This window comes from Passer montanus, unplaced genomic scaffold (assembly GCF_014805655.1).
Source record: "Passer montanus isolate IOZ18808 unplaced genomic scaffold, ASM1480565v1 scaffold45, whole genome shotgun sequence".
In the NCBI taxonomy this organism is placed as follows: domain Eukaryota; kingdom Metazoa; phylum Chordata; class Aves; order Passeriformes; family Passeridae; genus Passer; species Passer montanus.
The window spans coordinates 11,324,893-11,352,752 of NW_024369373.1; the positions used below are offsets into that span (position 1 = coordinate 11,324,893).

At 37.3% G+C, this 27,860-nt stretch overlaps 1 protein-coding gene and 1 long non-coding RNA gene across 2 annotated transcripts in view; one reads left to right on the plus strand and one right to left on the minus strand.

The window, feature by feature from the left end:
- Window positions 1-7,269, plus strand: part of NETO2 (neuropilin and tolloid like 2) — a 31,815-nt gene extending 24,546 nt beyond the window's left edge. Inside the window, exons 8-9 of the mRNA XM_039721456.1 lie at window positions 1,800-1,913; window positions 4,833-7,269. Of these exons, the coding sequence (XP_039577390.1) occupies window positions 1,800-1,913; window positions 4,833-5,413 (695 nt within the window). The 3' untranslated portion in view covers window positions 5,414-7,269. The remainder of the gene's footprint in view (window positions 1-1,799; window positions 1,914-4,832) is intronic.
- The window catches only part of LOC120508105, a 35,861-nt gene that overhangs the window by 2,131 nt on the left and 5,870 nt on the right, over window positions 1-27,860 (minus strand). Inside the window, exon 3 of the long non-coding RNA XR_005628925.1 lies at window positions 11,114-11,189. This is a non-coding gene — a long non-coding RNA (uncharacterized LOC120508105). The remainder of the gene's footprint in view (window positions 1-11,113; window positions 11,190-27,860) is intronic.

The following is a 27,860-nucleotide window of genomic DNA, read 5'->3' on the forward strand; positions in this document are numbered from 1 at the left end:
CTGGCTTGATTCAATAGATGAGTAATGCTGGATACAAAGAGCACTGTGAGCATTGCACCACTCTTGGGCAGCTCTTACGAGAAGAGACCAGCTATGTCCTTGAAGTCCTAGGCTGGAATTGATCAACCATTGTGACTTTTAGACTTCAAACTCCCCAAATAACAAACAAAAGGAAAATAAATCCATTTGTCCCATCTTCATGAACTGTGAACAAAAGCCATGCCCACAAAAATTTAAAGGGACTACACAAACATGTGAAATAGACACTGTGTTGGCAGATGGAATAGCAACAGCAGAATTCATCAACCAAATACAGAACTATAACAAAAAATCACGTGTTCAGGGAAATGAGAAAGGGAATATGGCATACCTAACAGAATGGGCCTGATCTCAGCCTTCTGAAGGAATGATTCTGTTTTAAAGCAGTTCAGACTAGATCTGCTCTCCAAACAATTAAATTCTTAACTCACTTCAGCAAGGAAGTGATGTGATAGTTACTATTACACTTTTAAGCACTGAGATTACATAGATAAACTGTTCCAAAATGTGCTGTATGTTCTGTATTCATACGTGCACTACAATTAAAGCAAGTTCTTGTATGGAACTTCTTGCCAGATTGCCAGGGTTAAGCAGTAGCAGCAAATACAGAAGCTTAAAATCAAGGAGTGTAGGGTGCCCAGCTTCAGTGAAGTAAGGCATGGAAAGACAATACAAATCAAAATGAAAGGTTTGAATGTTCTTTTTTTCTTAGTCATAACTCCTCTTTTTGTCATTGAGATTCTCAAGCCTAACAGAATGACTAAGTGAGAAATGCAGTGCTCAGGAGCAGTCATTCCCTCTGCTCTACCCTTTGGGTTTCCTGTTATGTTGCAGAGAATCCAGACTGCTCAAGAACACATTCTTTCTGTGAAACCAAATAGTAGAATGTCTATCACACATCTTTGCTGATTAGTATATAACTGACTCAACTAATAACAGACATTTCCATCATAAAAATACCACAAGACTGAAACAAAGGGAATACCAATTTCTTGGTTTCTTGGTGCCCTGAATTTCTAAATAATTCCCTATGTATATGATACAACACCCTGAAAAGAATTATTACTACTTTCTAATATATTTTTTCTTATGTCAAGGAGCTGTAACAAATACTCACAAAAACATGGGGCAGCCTTCTAGTTCATTTCTTTCTTCAAATTTCTGACTATATATAGATAGATACATAAAAAGCTAAACTGTACTCTCTCAATCCCTGCATTAGCTCTAATAGGAGGATCCAAGAGCTTTTGATTCACAAGCAGGAATGACTTAGATGCCTCTAGTTATTGAAATCTCCTGCAATTACTGAAACAGTCCTCCACAAGCTGAAATCTGATTTGCCTTAAGATAGTAATGGGCTCTAAAATGCAGATGGTTCAGGGACTGCTTCACAACATCTACACAGCAGATGCTCCCCAGAATAAATATATAATTGATAGTGAGCATGTGATTTTTAAGTATTAAGTTTTTAAAGACACATACTAAAACATTCTTTCATCATCTGTGTTTTGTGACTGCCTCTATTTGCTCCCTACCCCTTTGGAGCAAGAACGGATTTTGTAGCATTGATAATACTGAAATTGCTGAAAGCAATTACATGCAGAGAGAAAAGCATCAGAGAGTGACATGCAAGAGAAGTGATTGTGTTTGAACCAGAGAGGAAGAATGTTAAAAACCCCAGATATAGGAAGTTAATAGTTTTATTGCAAGGCATCAATTACTGAAAATTCTGAATGTTTTCTTTCTCTTCTCTCCTGCAGCTCCCTGCTCAGGCAACACTTACTTCTGCCATAGCAACATGTGCATCAATAATTCTTTGGTCTGCAATGGCATTCAGAACTGTGCATACCCTTGGGATGAGAATCACTGCAGAGGTGAATATAGTGCAAACCACAGTCTCTATGAGCTAGGCTGGTCAGTTTGCCTTTCAAGAAAGTCATGAAATGTCTTTTTCCTGGAAATATGCTGAAGACAGCTATTCTGCTAATCTCAGGAAGGTGTTCCAAATTTTTTATTTAAACTCAGGACACATGTAAGCATGCTGAATATTGATCTTACTGCTTTTAACTAAATTTCTTCCTCTTCAGCATATACTCTCTATTTTAAAGGATATCAGCTTGGTAAGAACTAGAATTTAGTATTTTTGAGGCTGCATCCTGTCAATTTCTAAACTTTAATAAAGCAAGGATTGTAGGGATGGGTAATACCTTTTGGAGATAAAGAGCTGAAAAAACACAGAACTAAGTTTTCAAGCACAAAAACCTCTCAGGGTTGAAATTGAAGCAACAATCCACAAAGACAATTCTAAAACATTTGTTTAGAGTTGTAAATCACAGGCTATTTCAGGATAAATTCAGCTGCTGTATATGGTGTGAGAAAGAATGGGAGGAAGGAGGAATTGCTAGGGAGCATGAAATAAACACTTATGGAATACAGACACATGTAAATTGCTGCTTCTAGAACATGGGTTGGGAGTATTATTTCAGTCATCACAACTACAGTAAAGACTTGTTTCAATATCAGGCTTTGTAGGAAAAATTCTCATAATTTGAAGAAATTGTTATTCTGCAAAACACAATCATTCTCCTGTGCTTCAAGAACAGCTCAGTTGTCAGAGTTAGAACAAAACCAGTCTAAGGTCAACAGTTTTTCTTGGTAAAGAAAACAATAGAACAAAAACACTTGAGGTTGTTTGCTTAGGGTTTTTTGATAAATAGAATGGCAACAATAGCTCTGAACACAAAACTCCAGAAGATTTAAATATGTATTCCATTTCAAAGAGAAACTGACCCTGCAGAAAAGGTCAAACCCTTCTCTATAGAAAGTCTTGAAAGAAAATTTCTTTTCAACACAAAAATCTTACTTGCATTTTAAGTAAATAATCATTAAAAAACCCCTACTTGTTAATTGCATTTTGGGTGAACAAAGAAATTCACACCACTAATAGATATTCTAATGTAAGGCATACGGTGGAAGCTTTCCAGTCAAGAAAACTGGTCCATAACTCCCCAGTTTGCAATGTAAAGCTAAGTTTCCTCTAAACAATCCTTACCTTTCATAACACTCAATATTCCCCGTTAAGTTTAATTTCTATATTTCTTTTCCTATTTTCTAGACTCTCCCCTTGAATTCACACTTCACTAACGTACTGGAGTATTAAAAAAATTAATTCCATAAAAAGTGTGTCTTTCCCAGTATTTTTAAATTGCTGTATCTGATGTTGAATAACCCATTGTGTTTTATGTTGAATGCAATCTAAATTCTGCTGTAATACTTGCACAGCAGAAATTAAGAGACAGCTGAAGACTAGATCCACACTGCCAGCTAAGGGACTGATGCAACCAAATAAGCAATTCTTTGCCTTAGAAAGAGAGCTGCTCACAATTGTGCTCAGTTCCTGCAGGCACCCAGAGCTCTCATTTAGTCCATATCAATAGCTACATAAATCTGAGCATATTGTGACCTACTTATGCCTAAGCCCTGTAACACAAAAATTGATAGAGAAGTCAGTTGTGTGCAACTTATTTTAAGAGACTGGCGAAGACATCGCCTTTTGCAAAACAACTTTTTGATTAAAATATCTGCCAAGAATAAAGAAACCTAGATGCAGGCAAGAGAACTGCCATAGCAGTGAAATTCATACCTCCCACCAAGGATGGCACCACTGTGATCTAAGATAGGCAGGACAAGGGCAGATATCTTCCTTCACTTCAAAGGTAAAAAGTAGCTCAAAGGAAACAGCCCAAGCTCTGCAGCAGAAATGTAATTTTTTATTAGCCAGCTCCTTGGGAGTCTCTGCTCAGCATAAGGATTGTCTCAAATAACACATGATGGTGTGTACCTCTCCCCATGCACTGTGTGTGGTATTTAGGTACATAAGACACATATTCAGATGCCAGGAGCCAGATATCTGAAAATGTTATGCAAGATTTAGGCCACTACATTTTCTTCTTCATAGTCTTAAATGCTTCTCTCCCACTAGCCAGCATTGCAGTGTAGAAATCTCTCAGTCCCCCAGGACAAGAACATTCATGGAACAGAAGTCCAACTGGAAAACTTTAATCTTCAAATAAGAATTTTAAATATGGAAAACCATCTTGTTCTGATGCTGCCATCTTGTGTGTTTTCACATGAAGTACTAGCCAAAATTACCAGATGATTTGGGTTGGTTGTGTATCCCCCACCTTTTTTTTTTTTCCCCAAGTAATTTCATCACGGGACTCTTAGAATTGGAATAAGAGCTTTGCTAAAGCTCCCTGTGATGAATTAGGTATAACTGATTTACACAATAGACACAGCCATTATATTTTCAAGAGATGTGAAAGCAGTACAGTCATTCCTATATCTGATAATATTTCACTTCTAAAGTAGAACGAGACATTTTTAAATCTAGGTTTTCTTCTCCTGACATCACTGGGAATGTTACCAGCAGGAGCAAACCATGGTAAGAGAACCATCATCTGTAGCTGGATTTAACCTATTTAAGGTTAATTTAAGCCTATTTAGCTCATGGATTTAGGAATATAGACATCAGTAGAGGTTCAGGATGGAAGGCTCATCCCAGCTGAGTCAGCAAGCACTGGTTCAGTTGCACCTGCCACTGAATTATCATATGGTAGCCACTAATGACAGGGAATTAGGCAAATCCCATTGACATACAGGTCTAGTCTCCAGTCCCATTAAGTAATTTGATCACTTGCATGGCAATCACAATATAGTCTTGCTTTGTTTAAATACATTATCAAAAGCATAGAAACGAATATCTTGTCATAATCATTTTTTTTTCTTTGCAGAAAAGAAAAGAACTGGATTGTTTGAACAAATCACCAAAACCCATGGGACAATCATTGGCATCACAACAGGGATAGTTTTAGTTCTTCTCATCATTTCAATTCTAGTGCAAGTAAAGCAACCTCGCAAAAAAGTTATGGCTTGCAAGACTGCCTTCAATAAAACTGGTTTCCAGGAAGTTTTTGATCCTCCTCACTATGAACTGTTCTCACTAAGGGACAAAGAAATTTCTGCAGATTTGGCAGATTTATCAGAGGAACTCGAAAACTATCAGAAACTGCGCCGCCCTTCAACAGCTTCCAGATGCATTCACGACCACCACTGTGGCTCCCAGGCCTCCAGTATGAAGCAGAGCAGGAGCAACCTGAGCTCCATGGACCTGCCCTTCCGCAATGACTTTGCGCAGCCCCAGCCCATGAAAACGTTTAACAGCACATTCAAGAAAAGCACTTACACTTTCAAGCAAGCTCACGACTGCCCCGAGCAGGTGATAGAAGACAGGGTGATGGAGGAGATTCCGTGTGAAATTTATGTCAGAGGAAGGGAAGATACAGCACAAGGTTCATTATCTATTGACTTTTAACTTCCTGCTGAAGGTGGTATCAGTGTGTATACAAAATGCACATGTACAATGACAGTGTATAAATTAAAAGTGTACCATACGCAGCGTGTGAGATGCACACACTTTTAGCTTATTATACTTCATTCCAAAAAACAAAACCGGTCTTCATAATTAATTCTTGCTGAAAAAGTGGTGGATTTCCTCCAATCTTCCCAAGCTACCTATCTAGTGGAGGAGTAAGACAAAGACTTTGCATGGAAATTATAAGATAGGATGGTGGAAGACAAAACCCTGCAACTACTAATCGTTGAACACTGAAAGCAATGACTACTATTCTCCTCTTCATACCATTTACTCTTCTTTAGGTGTCTGCTTTTCAAGACAATTTTAATACCTCACTTGCATAAATAAAAGTAGTTAAGTGCACCACGTGTATGTCAACATAGGTGTCTTATTGTATTTGTCAAATTGAAAGTAGAGTTAGTGTTAAGTGCCAGTTAAGACTCACAAATTATGTTACAGCCATCTGTTTCACTTGCCTTTAATTATCATTTCCACACTCTATGCTTTGTGAGAAATAAGTGAAAAGGGTTACTGCCTTTTAACAATATCAAGTTATATTAATTTTAGTACATGTGGAAATATCTTTGCAGCTTTCAGTTAAAACACAAGTGAGTAGTCATTTTATTCTAGATGCAGACTTTTACAACAGTTTTCTTTCAAGAAGGTTTAGGATTTTAAAATATTCTTCCATATATTATAGCTCCATATGGCACACTGATTTCACAGCTCTGTACTTAGGAAACAATTTTGTTCCTGAGTTTTCCAAGTATTTACATAAATAGATTGTACTGTACATTTGTCTCTTAAAATAGCTTTTTACTCCTTGTTGCAGCCAATCTTCCCTACTGAAATCAGCAATGATACTTTTAGCTCATGTCCTACTTGCCTGAAGAGAACTGCTCTGAGGTCTGTGTGATTACTGGGTGTATGAAGGAAATGGAAACAAAGAAATCACAAAGCAACCCTAGTTAACCCCTATGGAATCCTTCTTGTGCCCCTTGTTTCCATTTGCAAAATTGCACATTTCATATGTTTTTAAATGGTGGTTTGGACCTAATTTAAAAATTTTTACAATATAGAAGAAAATTTTTTAAATATATTCTCATTGTGGTTTTTAAGCTTTTTATATAGTTTGATACTGTACAGCCTATTTCTTAAATCCAAATCTAGCACCTGGACAGCAGGCTTCTTTCAGGGTCCCTCTTAGCAGTTCTGACTAAGCTGCAGTTGTTACTGCACACCTCACAATTTGCCAAGAATACTTGTTATGACTTCCACATTAGCTTACACTTTCTTCCCTGGGTAGTTTGAGCTTGTTTGGGTATTTTGTTTACAGGAAACCTTTGACTAAAGCTGATCCCACTAGCACTGGGCATAGCCTTTATTTACAGATGGATGTCAAACCAACAGAGTGTTTGTTGTGCTGATTGTAGTACCAAAAAGCCCCAAAAATGTCTTAACCTATGACCCTTGCAACTGAAAAATAATTTATTTGTAATAAAGATTAATAACAGCTGTAATCACAGATTTTTACTAGAATGATAAAGATTTTATTTTAATGCTTAAAATGTGCAACATTTAAGGGGAAAAAAGAAAGGGGAATTGAGTTTCTTCAGCAATCCCCAACTTCAAAATTAACCCTGCCTCCTGTTTAGAAAGAACTTAATCAGCTCTTACCTTAGACCCACAAGGCTGGATGTACCCTGATACCAGTTTTTGTGCTGGTCCCAGAATGTATTTCAATTTGAAAGAATGAAAACGGGCTTTATTTTTAGATGCACTACATGCAGAAAATAAATGTTTTAAAAAATCTAGTTAATCGTTACTTGAAAATTTTTGAATATTTAATGGAAACATTTGGCAGATTTTATGTACTTCTCATTGATCTCAGGATGAAATATCTCACCATGACCTATAGGACACACCATGCTATTGGTGACAGTTTGTTAGTTCCAGATTCTTTCAACAAGTAATATGCAGTTTTACACGGGTCATTCTAACCCATATAACTCTTGTAAATGCTAGGTTTGCATGACAGAGTTTTCTTTTTTATGTGTATTTATCCATGTGCTAAAAATAGTATGATCCCTACTCTTTCCCAAGTTATGTTGCCTTTGAACAGTAAAGCTGTACTAATGAAACAAACAGGAAGCCTGCAGAGCCCGAGTCTGGGGAGAAAAGGGAAATTGAAGTAAGCTCCCAAATGGCTTGAGTAATATTTCAGTCTCTGTCGTAGCCTTGTGATTACATGGTCAGAGCACAGCTGCCTTTTGGCTGCACACCAGAGCTCCCACAACCAGTCCTGGCTTTTGAGCATAACTGCTTCCAATATCCCATGGGGTGTTTGAAAACCAATCTGCCTCCACAGCCCATGGCAGGGTGGGCTTCAGTTCCTGAGCTGTGCTTTAAGAAATGGGTCTGAACTATTAGAGCCACACTTCCACTTGCAGTATAATCAACTTCCCTTCACTGCAGAGAAAAACTGACTGGGCAGACTGCTGGGTATCACAGTACAGAAAGCTGACACAACTAGCAAAAGAATCTAGCATTGGTTTGGCAGTCTCAATCCTACTGAAGCTGATGTTGTGGTCTTTAAACTTTTTTGGGGCATTAATGAAAAATGTCACATTTCATACTAGTGCAGTATCTAAGTACCATTAGGCTATTTCCATTGTGTCCATCTTAAATTCATACATTTCCAGGAGCATCCTGATTTTGCACTCATTGTACCCATATCTGCAATACCCTCTGCTAGCACTGAATGCTCCTTAGCAATGGCACATTCACTAGACATACACTGACCAGGACAAGGCCACAGCATTGACTACTTCTGGGATTTCTAACTCATTTTTACCTTTTATCATAGTAGCTTAGACTATCTGAACAAACTATCTAACATGAAAAGTGAATTCTGATGAAAATTGTACAAGTATACCTACAGCCAACATGAAAATAAAAGTGACTGTGATTCACAACTCCTGCAAGTTCTCTGAGGAGATGTCTGCATTTACAGAGATGATGGCAGTGGCACAGGAAACTCAGGTTCAATGCTGTTCCTGACTCCTCAGTGACCACAGAAATACCAATGTGTACTTAAAATGCACGGGATTCTCTTGTCTGCTATAGACAAGATGACCTCACAGTATCTACAAATTCCAATGGCATATTGCAATAATGACTGTCTATTTTTACTAAACCAATACTAAGAAGGGTTATGGAAAGAACTGTCATTGATTTACAAGAAAAGGTGCTTGTCATGTGAACAATTCACAGAATCTTTATGTCATTAAAATATGCTTTGCTTTGTTTTTCACTTGGTACAAAGAACTCCGTGCATTAGCAGCAAACCTGTGAATGAGGGGAAAAGGTTTGTCTTATTTGTAAAACAAATTTGGTCCTAAATAAGTTCTTATATCATTGATCACAACATTTAATTTTCCAAACCATTTAAGTACAATTCTTTATCTGAAAGGGTATCAACAGCACAAGTAGTAAAAAAAAAAATTAAAAATTTAGCACATATACCTAGGAAGATGAGTAAATTACTGCTTGAAGTGGAACAACTGAATTCATGTGGATGTACCAAGCCACAGCTGCAGTCTGAGCTTCCTCTATGGTCAGGCTCTGTATATCTGCTCACAGCAAAATTCAGTCAAGCCCATTTACTTTTACATGTCCTTATTTCAAAGTTGACATGTAAGCCCTATGATTGCTCAGGTCTGTAGACTGTTTATCAAAACAAGATTCCTAATCCATGCCAGCCTGAAAGATAAGCTGATTTTACCCTGAGATCACACTGCTAAAACTGAATATTAATTATAATAGGAGAAAGGATTTTAAAATAAAAAACCTGGATGAGTTGATTCATACTTTGAAAATTAGTATTTACAACACCCATCTCAATCTAACAATATAAAAGCTGCTATTTTTGCAACTGCAAAAATCATTCCTGTGATATCTAATAAGCATCTCTGTACAGCATCAATCCCTCTTGTAAATGCTTAAATCACATGTCAATATGCTGTAATATTCTGTGACAGGTTTATTTTCATATTCAAATTCCTTTGCTACACTCCATTTTACACAATCAGCTTAACAAAAACTCTTTTCCATCTGTTTCGTAGGTCAACAACAGTAATTTCTGAATGGTCAACTTGTTCCTTCTTATCTCACTATTGAAGATAATCTACCATATACCAGATAAAACAGCTTAGTTTATATAAGTCTGTTCTTACAGAGCCAGGCTCAGGGAGAAACAAAGAACTTGATGTCTTTGTACCTCTTTCCACTAACGTGTCATAATTTATGGTAATAACTTGTATATGGAGAAACCCCAAAAAACCCTTCATGCCAAATTCTGTTCAAGAAAAATTATTGTGATAAACCAAATAATAGGCACCTAAGACCTACCCACTCAAAAATTCAAAATAATTTCCTGGTTTGGAATCCGTATCAGTCCTTCTGAAAAATGGAATTATGTCAGTGCTCTTAAAAGATGCACATCACATCACTCTCTCCAAATAAATACTTCTCACCCCAAACACAGATTCCCTAGACATCTTTTACATGCTAAAACTTATTTCAATATTTTATTAATTCATACATGGAAATATATGCATATTACAACTTATAATTAGCCTCAAAGTTCATAATCACCTACCTAAAGTTCCTTCTGTCTTCCTTCCAAATGTTATTTAGGAGCAAGGATTTCACTGCAAAGCATTTGTCACTAACCCACAGCATCTGAGAGTTTAAGCATTATGTTAATTTCTGAAACTGTACTGCAGCTTATTTTCCACCAGAGAAGTGAGAAACTACAAAGAAAACTCAAAGCTCACAGGATTATCTGCTTAACCTCAAATGAATATGGCTAAACTGGAACAAAGTACATCAGTGTTCTAATACTCAAGGTTTAGTGTTTCATGGGGAAGTAACATCAGCATTAAATGGGCCTGTGGTTTTTGTGAGCAGATTTTGTTTGCCCCAGGTTTGCTCATAACACATGTCTGTAATAACTGCTACATTCACCTGTGAATAACACAGGGATCGAGGGCTTCAGCTATTTGCAGAGACAGGAGAGGAGTTGACAATTAATTCTTTGTTTAAAATACAAAAGGAGAAACATAAATATTAATCACTGGACATTTCTGATACAATGTTTAACTCACCCCCCAATGCAGCTGAATTACCCTCAAGATAGTAAAGTCCACCATTCTATCTAACTAATATTTTAGGTTCCCTCACTTCAGTAACACCTTCAAATACCCCTAATAATTTGGGAAAAGCCAGCTGTTAGGACTGAGTTTACTGGCTAGCATTCACAGCTAGTACTGATTATTATAGAAAAAGATGTTTCACTGGTTAATGGAGGTGAAAAAAGCAGGAAAATACTCTTGAAAGCAATTATGAGATAAAAATTCCTAGGAAGACAAGTCAATAAATCCCAAGTCTCTTAACCATTGTAATCAATCTTCTGTTTGTAAAGAACAAACAGCCAAGGTACATAAGGAATACCACTCATTACTGGCTCTTCACTGTATTTTTAATAACCCAACAGAGCAATTGAAGGCCTGAGGCCAAGTCAAATAATTTTAATTCTTCTGTAGTAATGAAAAACAAAGAGATCTAGTAGCATGAAGATGTTTGCTTTTCACTTACCAGAGGCAAAGGATTCTGCACAGGCCATTTAATCTTCTGTCATCATTAAATGTTGTCTTGAACAGTAAAGGGAATTCTGGAATACAAAAAAACAGCATAAAATATCTATGTATAATTCAAGTGTATAGCAAACAAACCAAAAGCAACAGACACTTAAAATAATCTCATATATTAGGTAACTTTTAGAGCTCTGTGTGACTCCTAAGGTTATCACATTCTCCCAGACATTTCTGCATTCTGTCTGTTTTAATACATTTGAAAATAAGCACTCAAATCTGTGCAAGAGAAGTAGGAATAAAAGAAAACTAAGTTCTTTGCCTTTAAGATCCAGACTATTAAAGTTTCACTGTACTGCACTTTCCTCACAGAGTAGAAGCAAGGACAAACATTAGCATAAGGAAAAGAAATCCTTTACTTGAACTATCAGAATCCAAACATGACTTATGAATTGTTAGAACATACAGTTTGGTGTGCTTGGTTGTTTTTTAATTGTAGTTCCAACTTTCCTTCAATTATCAACATCGTAAGATAAAATGCTCTCTAAAGCAAATGTGGAATTTTGTCCACAAAGAGCTATAAGAAGTAGATTTAAATATTGCATGACCATGTTTAAAATTAAGAAATACCTGGTGTAAATGCCAACTTATAAAAGTATAAAAAGATGCATTACATACATTCAGAGAATAGTTTCCATTACAAGTTGCCAGATGTGTAACATGAGGATTTAATGATATTTTAGCACCACCTGTAACATTACTACAGCTGAAAAATACTAATGATGAACAAGAGGAATAAAAAGCATGAACCCACTTCTTTTTCAGTACTCCCCCTCAGGAACACAAGAAAAGGCTACCAACTGTTCTTTAGCAACAGTACCAAACAAGGAACTCAAGGTAAGGAGTAGCCCTCAAGGCTTAGGGGAACATCAGCAAGAATTAGAAAAAATAAAAGTTATTTCTCCATTAATTGTCCTGTTCCTAAATAGCTTGTGCATCATGTAAAAACAAAGAAAAATATGCAGAGTGATCATACAAGGACCACACCTACTGAGGGAAACAGATGTATTTGAATTTAGTTTTATGAGAATCAGAACTGGAGGTCATGGCTTATCCTCGCCACAGGACTGCACAGAAATTAGTCTTGCCAAAAACCCCAAAAGATAAGAAACAGTCACTTCAGACTCTGAGTATAATGGAATATTATTTCTGTACAACTGCAAGAAAGTGCAGCTTGTTTGGTTGCCTTGTTAAGTTACAAAGAACAGCTGACACCAAGTGAAGGAAGTGGCAGAAAGCCAAGCCTGTCTCAAAGCAGAACCACTTGTCTGCTGTATATCTGAAGATGTAATAACCTGTCTCCTGCTTGCCTAACCATGGGGCTACCTTCTCCTCTTTCATCATGGAAGCACTTCCAGGACTGATGGGAGAATATTTGAAATGAATGACAATCCTACCTGTGGGCCCCAGGCCAATCTTAAACAGAAATACCCAATATGATATATCCAGGGGGAAAAAAATACAGCTTTGATTCTCTTTCAGACAGGAGTCAAATAATAGGGTCTAATATAAAATCCACCAGATTCAGTGTAAAAGCATCAAAAAACCCCATACACTCTCCTAAGGAGCAGGATCTGGATGCCCTATGAATAATAGACATTAGCTTCACTGAATGTACTGGAATACTTTTCTATACAAAAGTACACTCAAGCTGAAAGATTTCAAAACAGAGCCAAACATCTAGAGAGCTATTTTGAAGGGTAATTCATTATGTTAGTGATCCTATTAATAGCAAACCCCTCTTATTAAGGTTAGATGTGCCTATTGATTTTTTCTTTTTAAGGAAGACTTTGTATGAATATTAATGGCTAATGCCTAGAATTGAAAAACTGAAGGACAATTTAACAAATTAAATGAAACCGGGTTCTCTGTTCCCAGCAGCCAAGCTACCTAAGCAAAATGCCACATCTGATCTAATGCTTATTTTTACTATTTTGAAAAGGATTTTGGAAGAAAATCTTTGTTACAACCTCTTATAGAAAGGGAAAAGTTAGGCAGGAAAGTATAAACAAAGAAAGGTTAGGTTACAAAAGTATCAGAAACATTACTACACAACCATAGCCTACAAAGGGCTCAAAAATTGAATTGTGGATGTAACCCAAGGCATAACTCATGTGTCTCTTTAATGCCAATATAAAGCTGCAAATTGAAAATAGGTTTGCTTTTCTAGAGCTCAGAAACACTACAGCATCATTGAAACACCCCAGTCTTGTAGTGCACGATTTGTTTCACTTATTACCAGTGAAGTTTAAACCCTGTCTCTGGGTCTCATTTTCCTGACACCCCTGAATGCTTTGCACTGTAGCAGTCGGCTGCAGAGCTGCATCTCTCATGATCCTGATGGGGCATAAAGTAGATAAAGCACCAAGTTCCTCATTTCTAGTGCAAAAAACCTCTTAAGCAGGGACAAATCTGATTATTCAAGAATATTGTCCTCTTTAGCCTGCTCCAGCAGCAAACATTTCAAAAAATAGCTAAACCTATTTTCTCATCAGATGGGGCCGTGTGTCTGGTAATGTCTGCACACAGCACATCTAAATAAATGTATCTTCATTAGTTTCATGTCAGTGTTAGCTCAAATAATAACAAAAGTACCCTCAGATTGAATGTGCTGCCAAAGCCAGCCAGCTCTGCTTTTTCCTACAGTATTATCATCCATTAAAGCTGTTGATTATGAAATTATTTTCTATCCCTGTCCTTCACACTACCTGACCAAGCCCAGACTAATGCTCTCTGCTGTCTGTATGCAGATAATAATTCATATTCCAACTCAAATAAACATAAGCAAGTACAATGTTGTGTGCCCGTACAAATAATTTAAAATACTGATCCATTAATATCTGTCACAAATAGGGGAGACAATCTGCTAAACAGTTATCCAGCAACCCTACAAGAATGCACACATGATTTCATATATGTATATTTTCATCTTGGACAACCTAAATTTTAAGAAGTATGTATAAAGGAGAGAAAGAAGGATATTGGGGAAAATATAACAGAGGAGTTTGATATTTCCTGTTTTATTATCAGCTTACTATCAGCATAAAGATGAATAATGCATGACTATTTAGAAATTAGACGGTCAAACAACTGAAGAGAGAGGTAAGCTTGAATAACCATCACATCAATCTTCAGGGAAACAAATTAGGGTACATTACTGTCACAGCTTTTGCTTGACATGGTTTCAGATTTTAATCCAGTTACGTGGAAAGCCTTGGGAACATCAAAGAAATAACTTTTCCCCCCTCTCCTGAACACAAACAAGTGAAAAGGTTTTAATAAATCCTTTTAGCTGGATACATAGCTCAGACAGAGGGAAAGAGAACATAAAAATATGTATTTCTCTAAATTCTGATTTACTCTGGAAGAAGGAATGATGCCTCAGTTACACCCCTACCAAAACAGAAGCTTTTAGAAAATTCTTTCACAAGACAGCAGTTCACTGAATTGCTACATTAATGTACTTTTCAGGCTTTGAAGTCAAGAGGTCAAAGCAGAAATGGCTCAAGAAAAAAGGCATGCTGTGCCCCCTTTACAATTACATTAATTATTTTTCCCATCTCCACGGAAAGGTTATTTGCTGTATCCAGATTTCTCATTTTCCTAGCAAGACTGAGTGGGGAGACAAGATAAATACTTATTATTTCATTTACAGAACTTGAAGCTCACTTATTTCATTAGATTTGTCACAACAATCAGTGGGCAAAGTAGGAGCAAAACTCTTTTTACATCCTGATAAGCATACAACAAAGGTTTCTGTTCCTCTGTTATGGCCATCCAAAGCACCCTGAAGGCAAAATAAACAAGCAAAGAACAGACAGGAAAAACTTACTTGCAGAGAGGAGATATTCTGGTAATAACTAAATCACAGCATTGCCTTGGAAGAAAAATCCCAGGGGTCAAATGTCTAATTCCTGTGCCCACTCCACCTGCAGACTCAGAAATCATTCAATAAAGGTTGTGAGTAAAGGTGCATCTATGTTTATGCCTTTCTAATTCAGGTATTTCAACAATTTCAAGGTTTTGTCTACAGCTGTGAACTATAATTTTAAGTACTCAGCTGTACTACAATCACATCACAAAATTATAGTGCTTGGATAGGGATAAGGATGGAGACAAGTTCCAGAAGATAGAACAATAGCTTTCCTTTCAGGAGTCATGGTTTTCCTTTCCATTTCTGCCATTGCTAACTGTGTTTTCTTGGTTGAGGCACTGGAGATCAAGTTATCCAATTTGTCTATTAATTTAATTGATGCAGTAATAAAATGCAACTGTCTGCCCTAAATTTTATGAATGGTGTGACAATATCAGTTTCCTATAAAATTCAGTTTTCCTTCTAAATGTTACAGCAGACATGAAATATTCACCTGAGGCTTTTCAACTTTAGATTGTTGTATACTCCTGAAACAAGACAGCATGCACATCACCATCAGGAATCTGCATTCTTGTCATTATATTTCCTCCAAAACAAGCTCTGGCAATTTTTTCAGAGCTACTTTCCCAGCTTAGAAAAAACCCAAAACAGCAAGGAAGGAAGAGGAGTATTAAAAAACCACATACAAATAAGCACATTATCCAGGCCAGAGGAAAGAAGAAAAACAGCAACACACAGAAGTTCTCCAGTTCCCACACAGCTTGACCATCTTCCACTTCCTTCCATGTGTTACCTCCTGCTGGCTTTGGGCAAAGAGCAACCACTACTCTCCTTTGTGCTAAGAAAACAATAAAATTGGATTTGGGCATATAAGCAACGAAGAGCAGAACAAAATCTGTCCACAATTTCACAATGCAGGGCATGATGTTTCTGACAAGTTTTTTGGCATATAAGCAATGAAGAGCAGAAAAATATCTGACCACAATGTCCCTTTCACAATGCAGGGCATGATGTTTCTGACAAGTCTCAATCAGAAGATCTCTTTAAAATTAGAATTAAAACCATGCAAAGGGAACAACCAGAACAGCAAGGAAGTAAATGTAACTTTTTGCCAAAATGTTATCTGAACACATTAGCAGGATCCTGACTACACAGCTATCACATCTTGTCCAAATTCTCTCCACTTTTTTCTTTTATCCAGATCCTGAAATATGAGCAACTGGAGTGTATTTATTAATGAGTAAATTATATTTAGATTTTAAAAAAAATCAGAAGTAACTATCCACACAAAATTGCCAATACACCAGGTACATTAGTAACAGATTTCCATTTTCTGCACCCAGAATACTGGCATTGTTGTTGCTGTAGGGATTATGCTGACAGCAGCTTTTGCCAGCCTAAGAACAGGTGACATTCATTACTCAGGTCATGTTCTTCTAGAATAAACATTTGTAAACAAATTACTGCTTAAACTGCCATTTCCTGGCCAACAGCACACTCATGTCATCTGGTTTTGGGCACAGTTCTTCCCACTTCTAACAGAGAGGGTACTAGAGGTGCAAAGAAAGAAGTCACAAAATAGATTCAACTGTTTTGACACAGAAAGGAGCACAACAGGAATGACTGAACTCTGTTCTGGACCAGAGGCAACTGACAATGCAGGGAATTGTGTTCCCTTTGTCTTTCAGAAGAAAAAAAGCCAGCAAAACAAAAGCAGAACCTAGCTAAAACCTGAAAAGGGTGGGGAAAAGAACAAATTCATTTTCTGTACAGCATCATCAACAACTCTGACTTTGTAGTAACTTTGAATTTTAATTAAATTTAAATCAACACAATTCTCTAAAGGTTGGAATGGTCACAGAGAATGGCAGCAAAGGTTAGTGACTATACTTGATATTAAATTGAAATGTCTCCCTTCGCTGGCTTAGATCTATTAATTGATTTTTTAAAAATCTATTGTTTTTTAACTTATGCTCAGCTCTTCTCTATGTCTAGTACCCAGAGAAAATAAAAGCAGCCTTTCCAGCAAGAAGGGATGTTTTAGATTGCAATACTGAACAAAACAGTCCATTCCCTGTCAAAAAAGGCCCATAACATTGCAAGAAAAAAGCAGCTTAGTAATGGATTATTTAAAGCCTCAAAGAAAAGTCTATTTTTGTAAAAACTAAACAGAAAATTAGAGAAAATGGAAACAAATACTTAATTTATACCTGTGGCTATGAAAGCAGATTAAAAAAAGAAGATGAAAGGCTTCAAGTTCCACTGCTGCATATCCTGAGCCACAACAGGCTCAAAAGGCTATGCACACATTTTTGCTCTCCCAGGGAAAGAGAGGAATAGAATACAAATTCTGGACCCCAGAGATGATCCCTATCCTTTCAAAACATACCTCAATAATGGATTTTATTTTTTAAAGTAAATATCGAGAGAACAAACTAAATATACAATAGATTTTAAACTGCTCTAGTACTGGAAATGTTTGAGGATTGATATTTTTTAAGAGCAACCTAAGAAGCATATAAAATCTAGTATAAATAATTCCCTAATGGTTCTCAAGCCCTTTTACATTTATTGCTAGTGACAACATTCAAATACAAGGCAGTGTAATAATTAATGTTGCAATTAATTATGGCAATTAAGTTTCTTTCAACTGAAGAAACCGGCTGCTCGACAAGAGATAAGGAATACATTATGACTTACTCAGCTGAGCAGTTATTTGTGTAAGCAACATACTATCTCTGATAAATCTAGTCACATAAGGAATGGCTGTGTAGAAACGAGTGGTTTTTATGATAAATTAAATCCTTGCTCTCAGGTGCTCAGAAAAATTCATGTTCTAGCCAGAGGAGCTCTAGACACAGGCAAAGTAGGAGGGTGCCCAACGTGGAACTCTTGGAGGCACAAACCTGCAATAGTGCTACCACCTGCTATTCCTACAGGTGATCAACTCTACAGAGATCCTGACAGCTGACTTTGGGGGGTTTTTATGGCTTAGAGAGTCTGCCCCTCCAGGGCCTCAACATTCAAAGCTGGAGACTGAGCAGTGATTCTGTAGGATGTCTCTACCTCCATAAGGGAAACAAGCTGTAAAAACCCCTTGGTTTCTTGCCACAGGACCACAGAATAACATGGCTCCTTTAGGTAAAAGTGTATTATAAAAACAAACAAAAACAAACAAAAAAACCCCCAAACTTTTCACCCACATCTCTCTGCTTCTGGGAAATTCAGCAGAAGGCTCTAGAGAGAGCAGAAGGAAGAGCGGCACAGGACAAGGCTTCATTCTCTTGTCAGTAAAACCCACATTTCAGATTCTATTTGTATCTGCACCACCAAGTAAGAGGTCACATGATTTCTGTCCTTTGAGGTGCTTTGCTCATGTGTTTTTGTCATAGGGGTTTGCATTCTTTTTCCTGGGAAAAATGTTTACCAATGCTCTTTTAATGCAGTTACAATATAATATTTCCCATCGCTATTACTTTGAAGATTTTATTTCCAGACAGCCCTGACAAAATGAGTCTGTCTCAATGCTACTTTATCCAACCTTAAAACATAAGGTTTGGAGATGACAGTTGAATGTTACAGTCTTTGTTTTGGCAAAGCACCATATATCACATCTGTCCAAGTTGTGCACTGTGAAACAATATATCCTAAGCACTAGAAACCCAAAAATAGAGATCTTATGTTTTTAAGCAAGAGTGAATAAAACCAGTCCTTTTTCTATTTGTCTGTGTTTTCTTTTTCTTGATTCAGCATTATTTACAGATAAGCTACAAACTATAGAAAGTCAATAAAAAGAAAGCTGAACTAACAAAGCACATGACACCAAACAGCTTATCAGCAAGAGCTGTATCATCTCCTTGCCTGTCTCCTTCAGTTAAAGGAGATCTAGAATTTATGGAGTGCTGGTAAACTCACTTTAGAGATTTGAAGCAGAAGCAGGAAGAACACAGCACTTGCCAAAGTCCACATAAAGGCAGAAAGATATGAACAATCATTATCTGTGCAGCTCAGCTGGAGACAGCTCCTCAGAAGTGTGCAGTGAGAAAAGACAGGGCTGCAAAGTCAGCTCACTGCAGACCTTTCTGCCCCAGCTTTCCCAGCTGATGTAGCAGTGACTGACAGCACCATAGAAAATAATACATCACAGATTTTTGGGTCAAGCTGCTTTCCTCCTATAGAATATGGCCTCAGATTTAGAAGAGACAGAAAATAGATATACTGGAAGGTAATTGTAACTTTTATCTATAGATATCTCAGACTTGGATGATGCAATCCTATAAGTAGCTTTCAGTGCATTGGCTTTCTTTAACCTCTGCTAAAATAAAAGCCCTTTACTACACAATTGATCTTGCTGTTCCCCTGAAGCACTCACTTCAAGAAGTTTGAATTCTAAACCACCAGTATTTATATAAAGAAAAAACACCTTTTGGCCTATAAAGTTGTCAAGACAATAGAGATTTATTAAGCATTAATAGATTTCTGAAAGCCCTTAATTTATAGTCTGAAGCTATTCCTATAATCATCAACATAAATTTTGGTTAGAGAAACAGCTCTTGTCTTGTGCTGCTATAAAGCTTTAAAAGGATACAGACACAAACCACAAGGCACCTTCTGCACTACTTATTACACAGAAAGTTAGAGAGGATGATTGATCCTTCTTAAATAATTTTTTCTGCAGTTGTTCAGCTATGAGATCAACAGGACACTTTCAGCACTAATGAATGTAGTGCTGTGTTGAGTACATGTCACTGGGATAGCTCAGAGAAAGAAAACCAAAAAGTCTGGAACACCAAGCAAATCCTGTTAAATCAGAAAGATGTATTAGCCTTGAAGCCTTCCAGGACATTACCTCAGAACCAACTCACAGACAAAGGTCAGAAAAGAAGTAATGAGGCTGCCCTGGAACTGTGTTGAGCAAGAAGACTGCAAGACTGTAATTTAGAGAATGTTAAATCAGACAGCACAGTCTTCTAGAAATGCTTTTTAAATTTTAAAAGCACAATTGGAACCACAAACTCAGTTATTTTTTTCAAATAATTATTTTTGCAAACACATATAAATCCTCATGTATTAGTCCAAATTTACCAAAGGACTAATCATCATTGCTGGTTTAGCTTTTATAAATCTGTTAAAGGCAGCTTTGATTATGACATGAGACATGTAAGTATACATTTGTACAGGTGCACACTAAAGCCTCTGAAACCCAGCCCTAATTAAACTTCTTGCCTGCAAAACTATCTCTACTCCAACAGGATCCTCTTCTCCAGTTCTCAGTGCTCTATGATCCATTTTAGCTACCAGTTTACTTTCTTTGGTGTTCCTGGGCTTATAGGGAGGATGAAAGAAACATGCTCCTTTCTTCCAGTGTTTATACTGGTTCATGACTGCAGAATAAAGATATTTGTAGTTGTGTGTTTTTTGGAGAACCAATGGCCATGTTAGCTACAATTCTTACACTGTTACATGATAAAGGATAGCAAAAAATTGAATCCTTGCACTGAATAATGACAGTACAATAAAGTAAGAGGCATTATCGAGTCCTTAAGTCAACTAAGACATGACTTTTTAATGGAATATTTTTAACTGGAACTACTACTACTACTATAGTGTTGCCCTAAATTCTGGCCTCAGGTACAAGGACTAATACAACAACGAAGCCAAAGATCCCCAGCCTAGTGAATAAAAACAAATGCAACAGCAGAGAAACATGTCCTGATTCATCACTGTGGAAGCATACCTGAAAACTGAGAAGCTCCTTGAACAGTTTAAGAACTGGCCAGTATTCATAAGGAATCCAACAGTTTGGCTGGGGAATATAAGACAAACAGAATCAAGCTGTCTGACCGACAGCACTGATAGAGAGTCCAAATTTCTAAATTAAAATACTCATCAACGAAAGTGGATTGTAAAATATAGGACAACTTCAATTTCAAATTTTAATTAAAAACCCAAATTTTATGAATTTGAAGTCAGCCTTTAAGGATAGGCATTTTTCAGGAATTTCTGCATTTATGGGCATCATGGCAAACTGGCCACAGGGACAGATAAAATGGTGGGCTGATCTGGTGTACTGGCAGTCTAGGACATAAGAGTGACAGCTCCTTAGCACCTTTCAGTAGGCAGGCATGAGGTAACACGTTGAAAACAGTCTTGTGACAATGAGGAAATAGGGATTACTCTTTACAGCTGTTATTCAAAGCCTCTAAAATTCAGTGTGAAAAAAGCAAAGCTTGGGTCAATTCTTATTAGATGTCGCTCCTTACAAGTGACCTGCTGATATCAAGTTAAAAATGCCTTAACCAGGTCATAAAGGTGAAGTTCAACTCTACAAAATATCAGTTTAAATCCCATGCACCACCTGGAGTTTACATAAAATTTAAGAAGCACACAAGTCTTGTGTCAAATTCCTGCTCAGGAATCAATTTTGCCTTAACATACAAAGCAAACTACAGTGAGAGAAAGGTTATAGCATAATATTTAAAAGAAAATATGACATTCAGAAAAAAGTAAATATCATCATAATCCCTATAGTCTTCACCTCCTCACTAAGCTGAAAATGAATAGCATAGCTAGCAGCTATCAGTTCACTCAAGAGGCATCTGCATAAAACACTTAAAACAGGTACACAATTACACTTATTTTTATATGAAATCCAAATTTTCTACACAAAGTTCTAAACACAATCCCAGATCACATATATCTTTCTTTGCTGGAAAAATAAAGAAAGAAAAAGAAAATTTAAAAAATATTCTAGAACAATCTTCCTCCTAAAACACCCTCCCAGAAGCACCAAGCCAGGAGAATCTTCAGATGCATTTGATTGCAAGATTTCAGACATTTTTTCATTGAATGCATTTGATTGCAATGATTCTTCAGATGCCATCTTCAGATGATCTTCAGATTGCAAGATTTCAGACATTTTTTCATTGCTCAGACTGCCAACATGAAATTAAGGCAAAAAATCAACCAGCTATGGAACTACTTTAAATTACATTGAGGTTTGACTGCTAATACAGTTGTACACCAAACCAGCTGTAGGCTTTTCACCAGTGCAGGCAAAATTCAGTATTGCAATATAGCAACAAGGGCCAAAGGGCAGGAGGAGGAATTAGTGGCCAGGCCAGTATACTTCTCATACCTAATATTAAAATGTAAATTGCTCAGTCCTCCCTTCCCCATTATTATCTCCAGCAGCAATTTAATCTGAACAGTGTTAGTATAAATTTATATTAGCAGTATACATGTTAAACAGTATAAATTATTAGATTTTTTTTCGTACTGGAAGGAAAATTGGAGTATATTTAGAGAAACAATACACATGATGTAAATATTGCTTTTACTATCAATGGTGATATTGGATCAGAATGGAGAATAAAGTAAATCTGATTGTTCTGAAAAACAAGTTATTTACTGCTTATGAAGAAGTGTTTGGAATCTTAGTGCATAAATCTAAGGAGCTTACTTTAATTGTTCAGGAGTAGAGCATATGCTAGGATTAAAATCCTAATTTACAAAACCAAAAAACCACATACAGGCACTCTCTGAGCATGCTCTCTAACTTTTGAAGACTTCATGCACATACTACAGAATAGAAAAAAGATCCTCAATACTTATGTAGTTATTTCTCTTTCATACCCAATACTTGTCTCTCAGGATTAATACAGCATATTACTTTTCCAAAGGATGTCTAAACCATTTTGTAAGGGATGACTCCCTCCTCTATTGATCTCCTCTAGCCATATCACACTTCTTTTCATACAGCTCTGGCAGCAGTAGGAGGAAACTATTATTTGATTTAGCTCATCTTGCTGCTTTGCTGTAGGCAGGCTGTGTGCCCTGTGTCAGCTCAGAAGCAGCACTGAACTCTCCCTCTCCCTGCTCTGGCAGTGCTTGGCTCTCACAGGGCATTAGCCAAGCTGCTCCTGTCAGCAGCACTGAGCTCTTATTGCCCACACGTTCCCACACTTGACAGGAGCAGGCAATGTTGAAGGTAGAGTGTTTGTGAGCTGCAGCAATGCTGGAGGGCAGCTGGGCTCATTACTCACCTCTCCAGCTGGAAACTGTATTTATTGTTGTGGGACCTTACCCCACCAGGGCATCCCAGCCCCGAAATTATCAATATATACACTCAGCCAAAGTCAGCTGCTCACTTAATTGTCAGTATGTCAGAACCATGCACTGTAATTTTATTACCTGAGCCAGATCAGCTTGTTTGATTAATTGTGATTGTTCCTGGGTCTAGCCAATAGAAATGAATGAATTAAAAGCCCCAAGGTTTCAGATTTTTTTCCCCTATATGAGCCAAACTGTTTTAAAGCTTAATAAGGCAACAACCACTTGGCAACTCACAGACTGTTTTCCCACAAGCAGTGCAAAAAAGCTCTTCTCCCCTGTTCAGTGAATGTAGTTAGAAAACCAGTCTGCACCACTACAACACCAGTTCTGTGCTGGAATACCAAAGTAAAAAGCCACAAATCTTAGCTTCATTGTTATATAGGTTACAAATGATGAAAGAGCAATGCTGAGCCTCTAAAAAGGATGTATTTTTAAAAATCTGTCCTGAAACATGAAATCCCTTGAAATTATACTTGAGGTGATGCTAACCTACTTGCCTAGAAATAAAAAAATTTCACTGCAAATCACCATTATATATATATATATATAAAATATAGTGAACTATATAGGAGTTAAACATGCAGACATTATTAATCAGAAATAAGCAATACGGTTTCTACAGGGTATTTAAAAATATTATTGATATTGTTACTACATCCCTTTCTCAAAATACACACACACCCTAGAATTTAACAATTTGCATCACCCTGTTTTGTTCTTAAACTTTCACTTTGCCCTCTGGTTTCTGCCATCCAGTGATCTTGCAGCAGTGTTTTATCTCTGTTAAATGACAGACTACATTCCAACAATCAAGAATACTACAGAAAAAGCTTCTCTCAGTCTCTTCTGTACTTGAAATAATGAAGTTTTCCCTTTCAGCCTCTAATCAGAAGCCTCAGGATTATTGCCAAATGTGTGTTTCTTGGATACCAGGCAAAGGCTTCCTGTCTACCATTTAGTTCTTTAGTTTCATTTTCTGAGTCAAGCTGAAGGCTCCAAAAAATATCCATTCACAGTTTAAAGACTTGCAAAAAGGAAAAGGTTGTCTTCACTAACTCTTAGCAATCAGTAGGAAAACAGAAAATTTAATTTTGACTGTTTAAGTTGAAATTATTTTTTTATTAACTATTTCATGAAAAATCACTGAAATAACATTAAAAAGGGCAAGGAGATACAGACATCATCATAACTTGGATACCTAGGAAATAATCTCTAAACTTATTAAAGGAGTGAGTTTTCCCTCCTGTTTCCTCAAAAGTGAAAGATCAGGAAACAGAGAATTCACTTAACAAGCAAAGCTTGATCTCTACTGAAAGAGAACACGGGGTGTTACAAGTCCTAGCTATGATGCTGAGACACTCATGAGAGGTGGCTGCACTCCCCACGAAATGAAACAGAACGTGGCCATGGCTGCCACTCTCCATGACACAGCACTTCCCTACACTGCCCTGGTGCTGCAAGGTGAATTGCAAACATAAGTCATCCTCTGCTTTCGGTTTGTTTGCCATCTACAAATCTTTTTTTCTCCTTTTCTGCTGCTACCTATAGGTTTCAAAATGTATTCTTTTCCTTACTTTTTGAAAGCATGACCTTATTCTTTGCACTATTATTTCTGTTACCAGGTCCAAACTGGAAACACTGGATTGCATTCAAATTGGTTTCCCCCATACCAAAATATAACCGACTGCGAGAGCTATTTGAACTGGAAATACAGACCAGATTTTGCTGAAAAAGACAGTTTATTAAATTTACAGAAGTCCCATTACCAAAATTATTCCAAATTTAATTTACTGTCAGTTTAGTAGATTGTGTTTCTAAGCATCTATCTTCAAGTTACTATGGAAACAATTCCTGATACTTCTATCCTAACAGAAAATTTAAGATGAGTAATTTTAATGTAAAACGTTTAGTGTGACAAAGTGAAGTTTAAGGGGGGTTAAGCAGGATTTTAGGCGTGGGCACGGCAGAGACAGGTTCAGGTGGGAGCGGAGCCATTTCCCGAGCAAGAGCTCCCTCGAGCGGCGAGAGCGGGGCCCGGGGCCCGGAGCGAGCAGGGCACACACGGGCCCGAACCCCCGGCTGCCCACAAAAATCATCCCTGTAATGAAAGGAGACAATTAAGAGGGTCAAGTAATACACAGAACAAAAGGAAGTTCATAACCTTAGGGTAATTGAATTCAACTCGGGTCAGCTGCATCCCTGTCACAAACACACGGAGTATATATATATATATATTTAAGTCATCAACAACATTACTTAGATTTGGAAAACTGCCACATTTTAAATACCAGGCTTTTCTCTTTTTTTTTTTTTTTGTCTTCAAGATTTGCTGATCAAAAGGAAAGGAACAAGAGTGTTCTTTGGACTGCATGCTTCAATTCTAACCAAAAATTAAGTATGCCCACATCATCTTACTTGAAGGGGGCTAATTTCTTTCCAGATAGAAAGAAGATTTCAAAGTTCAAACTTATCTGAAGATACTCGAGATGAACTACTGTAACTGTTCTTCTAGAGTGCCTGCTTCTCTGGCAATCAAGGCAGGACAGGAAGACTTCAGCAAGGCAGCACTGCCGCCCTACGCTGCTTTCAGCAGGGCATCCGCACAGCACCAGGAATAGCCACAACCCTTATCACAGAGCCAGTCCGCATCGCTTTACTGCCCATGGAAAACTTCCAGGTAAAAGGGAAATAAGCAGCAGGAGAAACGAGTTGAAGTCCTTTACCAAAGACTTTTCCTAGAGGGAGCTGCTAGCATGTAACACAGCAAAAGCACAGCCTGATGACAGCCATCGTTTGGCACGCGATTTTAAAAGAACTGCCCTCAGCTTTAATCAGAGAGGGTCGGGAAGCATTCCAGGGAGAGCTCTGCCCTTGGGAAGAGCCGCGGTTTCTCAGGCCTCAGAGCTGTAGCTAAGAAGGATTTTGTCAGTGACTGCCACCTCCAGCTGAACAGAGCTCAGGCCCAGCCGGGCTGCAGGGACTTCCCTGGCCACAGAGCAGGAAACACAGAGCCCGTGGGGCAGGTGCACACTCGCAGGGGGCTGCAGTGGGGATCCCCTTGCAGACATGAACAAAGTGCTGATATGCTAAGTTGCATGTCCAACATCATACAGGCTATTTCAATATCATTTAAAAGGTGGGAAAATTGCATACACGAAAAAAGTCAGAATCTCTTCGCAGTATCCTTTTGTCCAGACTCTTCCTGATTACTTTGCAAATCAGATTTCCGCTGTAAATGCTGCATTTAGTTCATGAAAGGGATAACTACTGTGCTCTATTAGAAGCATTAACCAAAATGCATTACTGGGAAAAATTCTTTAGAACAACAACTTCATATCACAAATAATCTTAGCTGAGAGCAAGGCAGTCACCTTTATTTTTGGGGAACTTTGATTAGATTATCTTAAAACTCCCAATCCTATATATGAACCCTGTGACCAAATCAGGAGAGCCATCTTTTAATTTCTTAGGTGTTACTGTTTCTCACAAACCCTTTCATTAATTTTTTATTCAGGCAAAGAAGTCATTAAGTAACACAGGAAGAGATTTTATTTCTTCACTTTCCCCCTTTCCAGACCTCTCAGAAGAAGTCAGAAATGAGTCATTCAAGAGGAGTACGATGATGATGATAACAAGCTAACAGTTATTTTTCACATTTTCAGAGTACAAAGGTAGCATATGCATGAATACACAATTTCTGGTTTTAATACAAGAGAGGATCTGCAAGTCAATTTTAATATTTCTCTCCTCTAAGTTCTGTATTATTCCCTGCAGGCTAAAGAGATTGGTGGTAGCTGAAAGGCAAAAAATCTCACTCTCAGATACTCTGTCCACATTATTAGTTCAGTGACACACAAAAAAGTATTCTGATTTTAACTTGTTATTCAAACATGTTTCAAATTGGAAAAGATCAGACTGACATTGGGTAAAGCTCCAGACTTGCACCTATGCTGAAATCAATGGTAAAAGTCAGATCAACTGGAACAAGTCTGAAGCTAAAGTTATGAAGTAACCTTTAGAACTACAACAAATAATGCAATAGGTATTGGTGCATGGTTAAACAAACTCATAAAACCTCTTTATAAGGACAGATGTGCCCTTTAGTACAGAGCTCTGAAACAGCACTCTTGAACTAGTCAAGAGATACTGCTCCAGCATGTAAAAGTGTTTGATGTTAGAAAGCTTCAAATGTGACAATCCTCTGCATTTTTTCTAAGCACAAAGGTCTTGTACATAAAACTTTTATCAGATGCACTTCCTCCAAAATAACACATAACTCTAGACATCAAAATTTTGGCTATATAAAGGACAAGAGAAAATGCAAACCTTCATAACTTAAGATGAAATATTATTCTTTGTTATTTGTTGTGTAGTCTTTGCACTCACAAAAATAACTGTAGTGAAATATTTTGTGTAAACTAATTTATCTGCAACACAATGTAGACTGGGAAGAGCATGTGCAATGGAAAATGGAAATGTAGAAACCTGATATTCAGCAGTTTCTAATAAATTCCTTATGCGTTTCCTAAGCACTGACTATAAATGTGTTGATCTATTAATATTTTGACTCAGCTATAATAAAATCACAAATATAAGCTTAAAGCATAGATGAAAGAGTCACAATTCATCACCAACTGGAATTCAGTAACAACTTTCAGCAATCTCTTTCCCCTACTGAAGGACAAGGCTCTGTCAAAAGCTG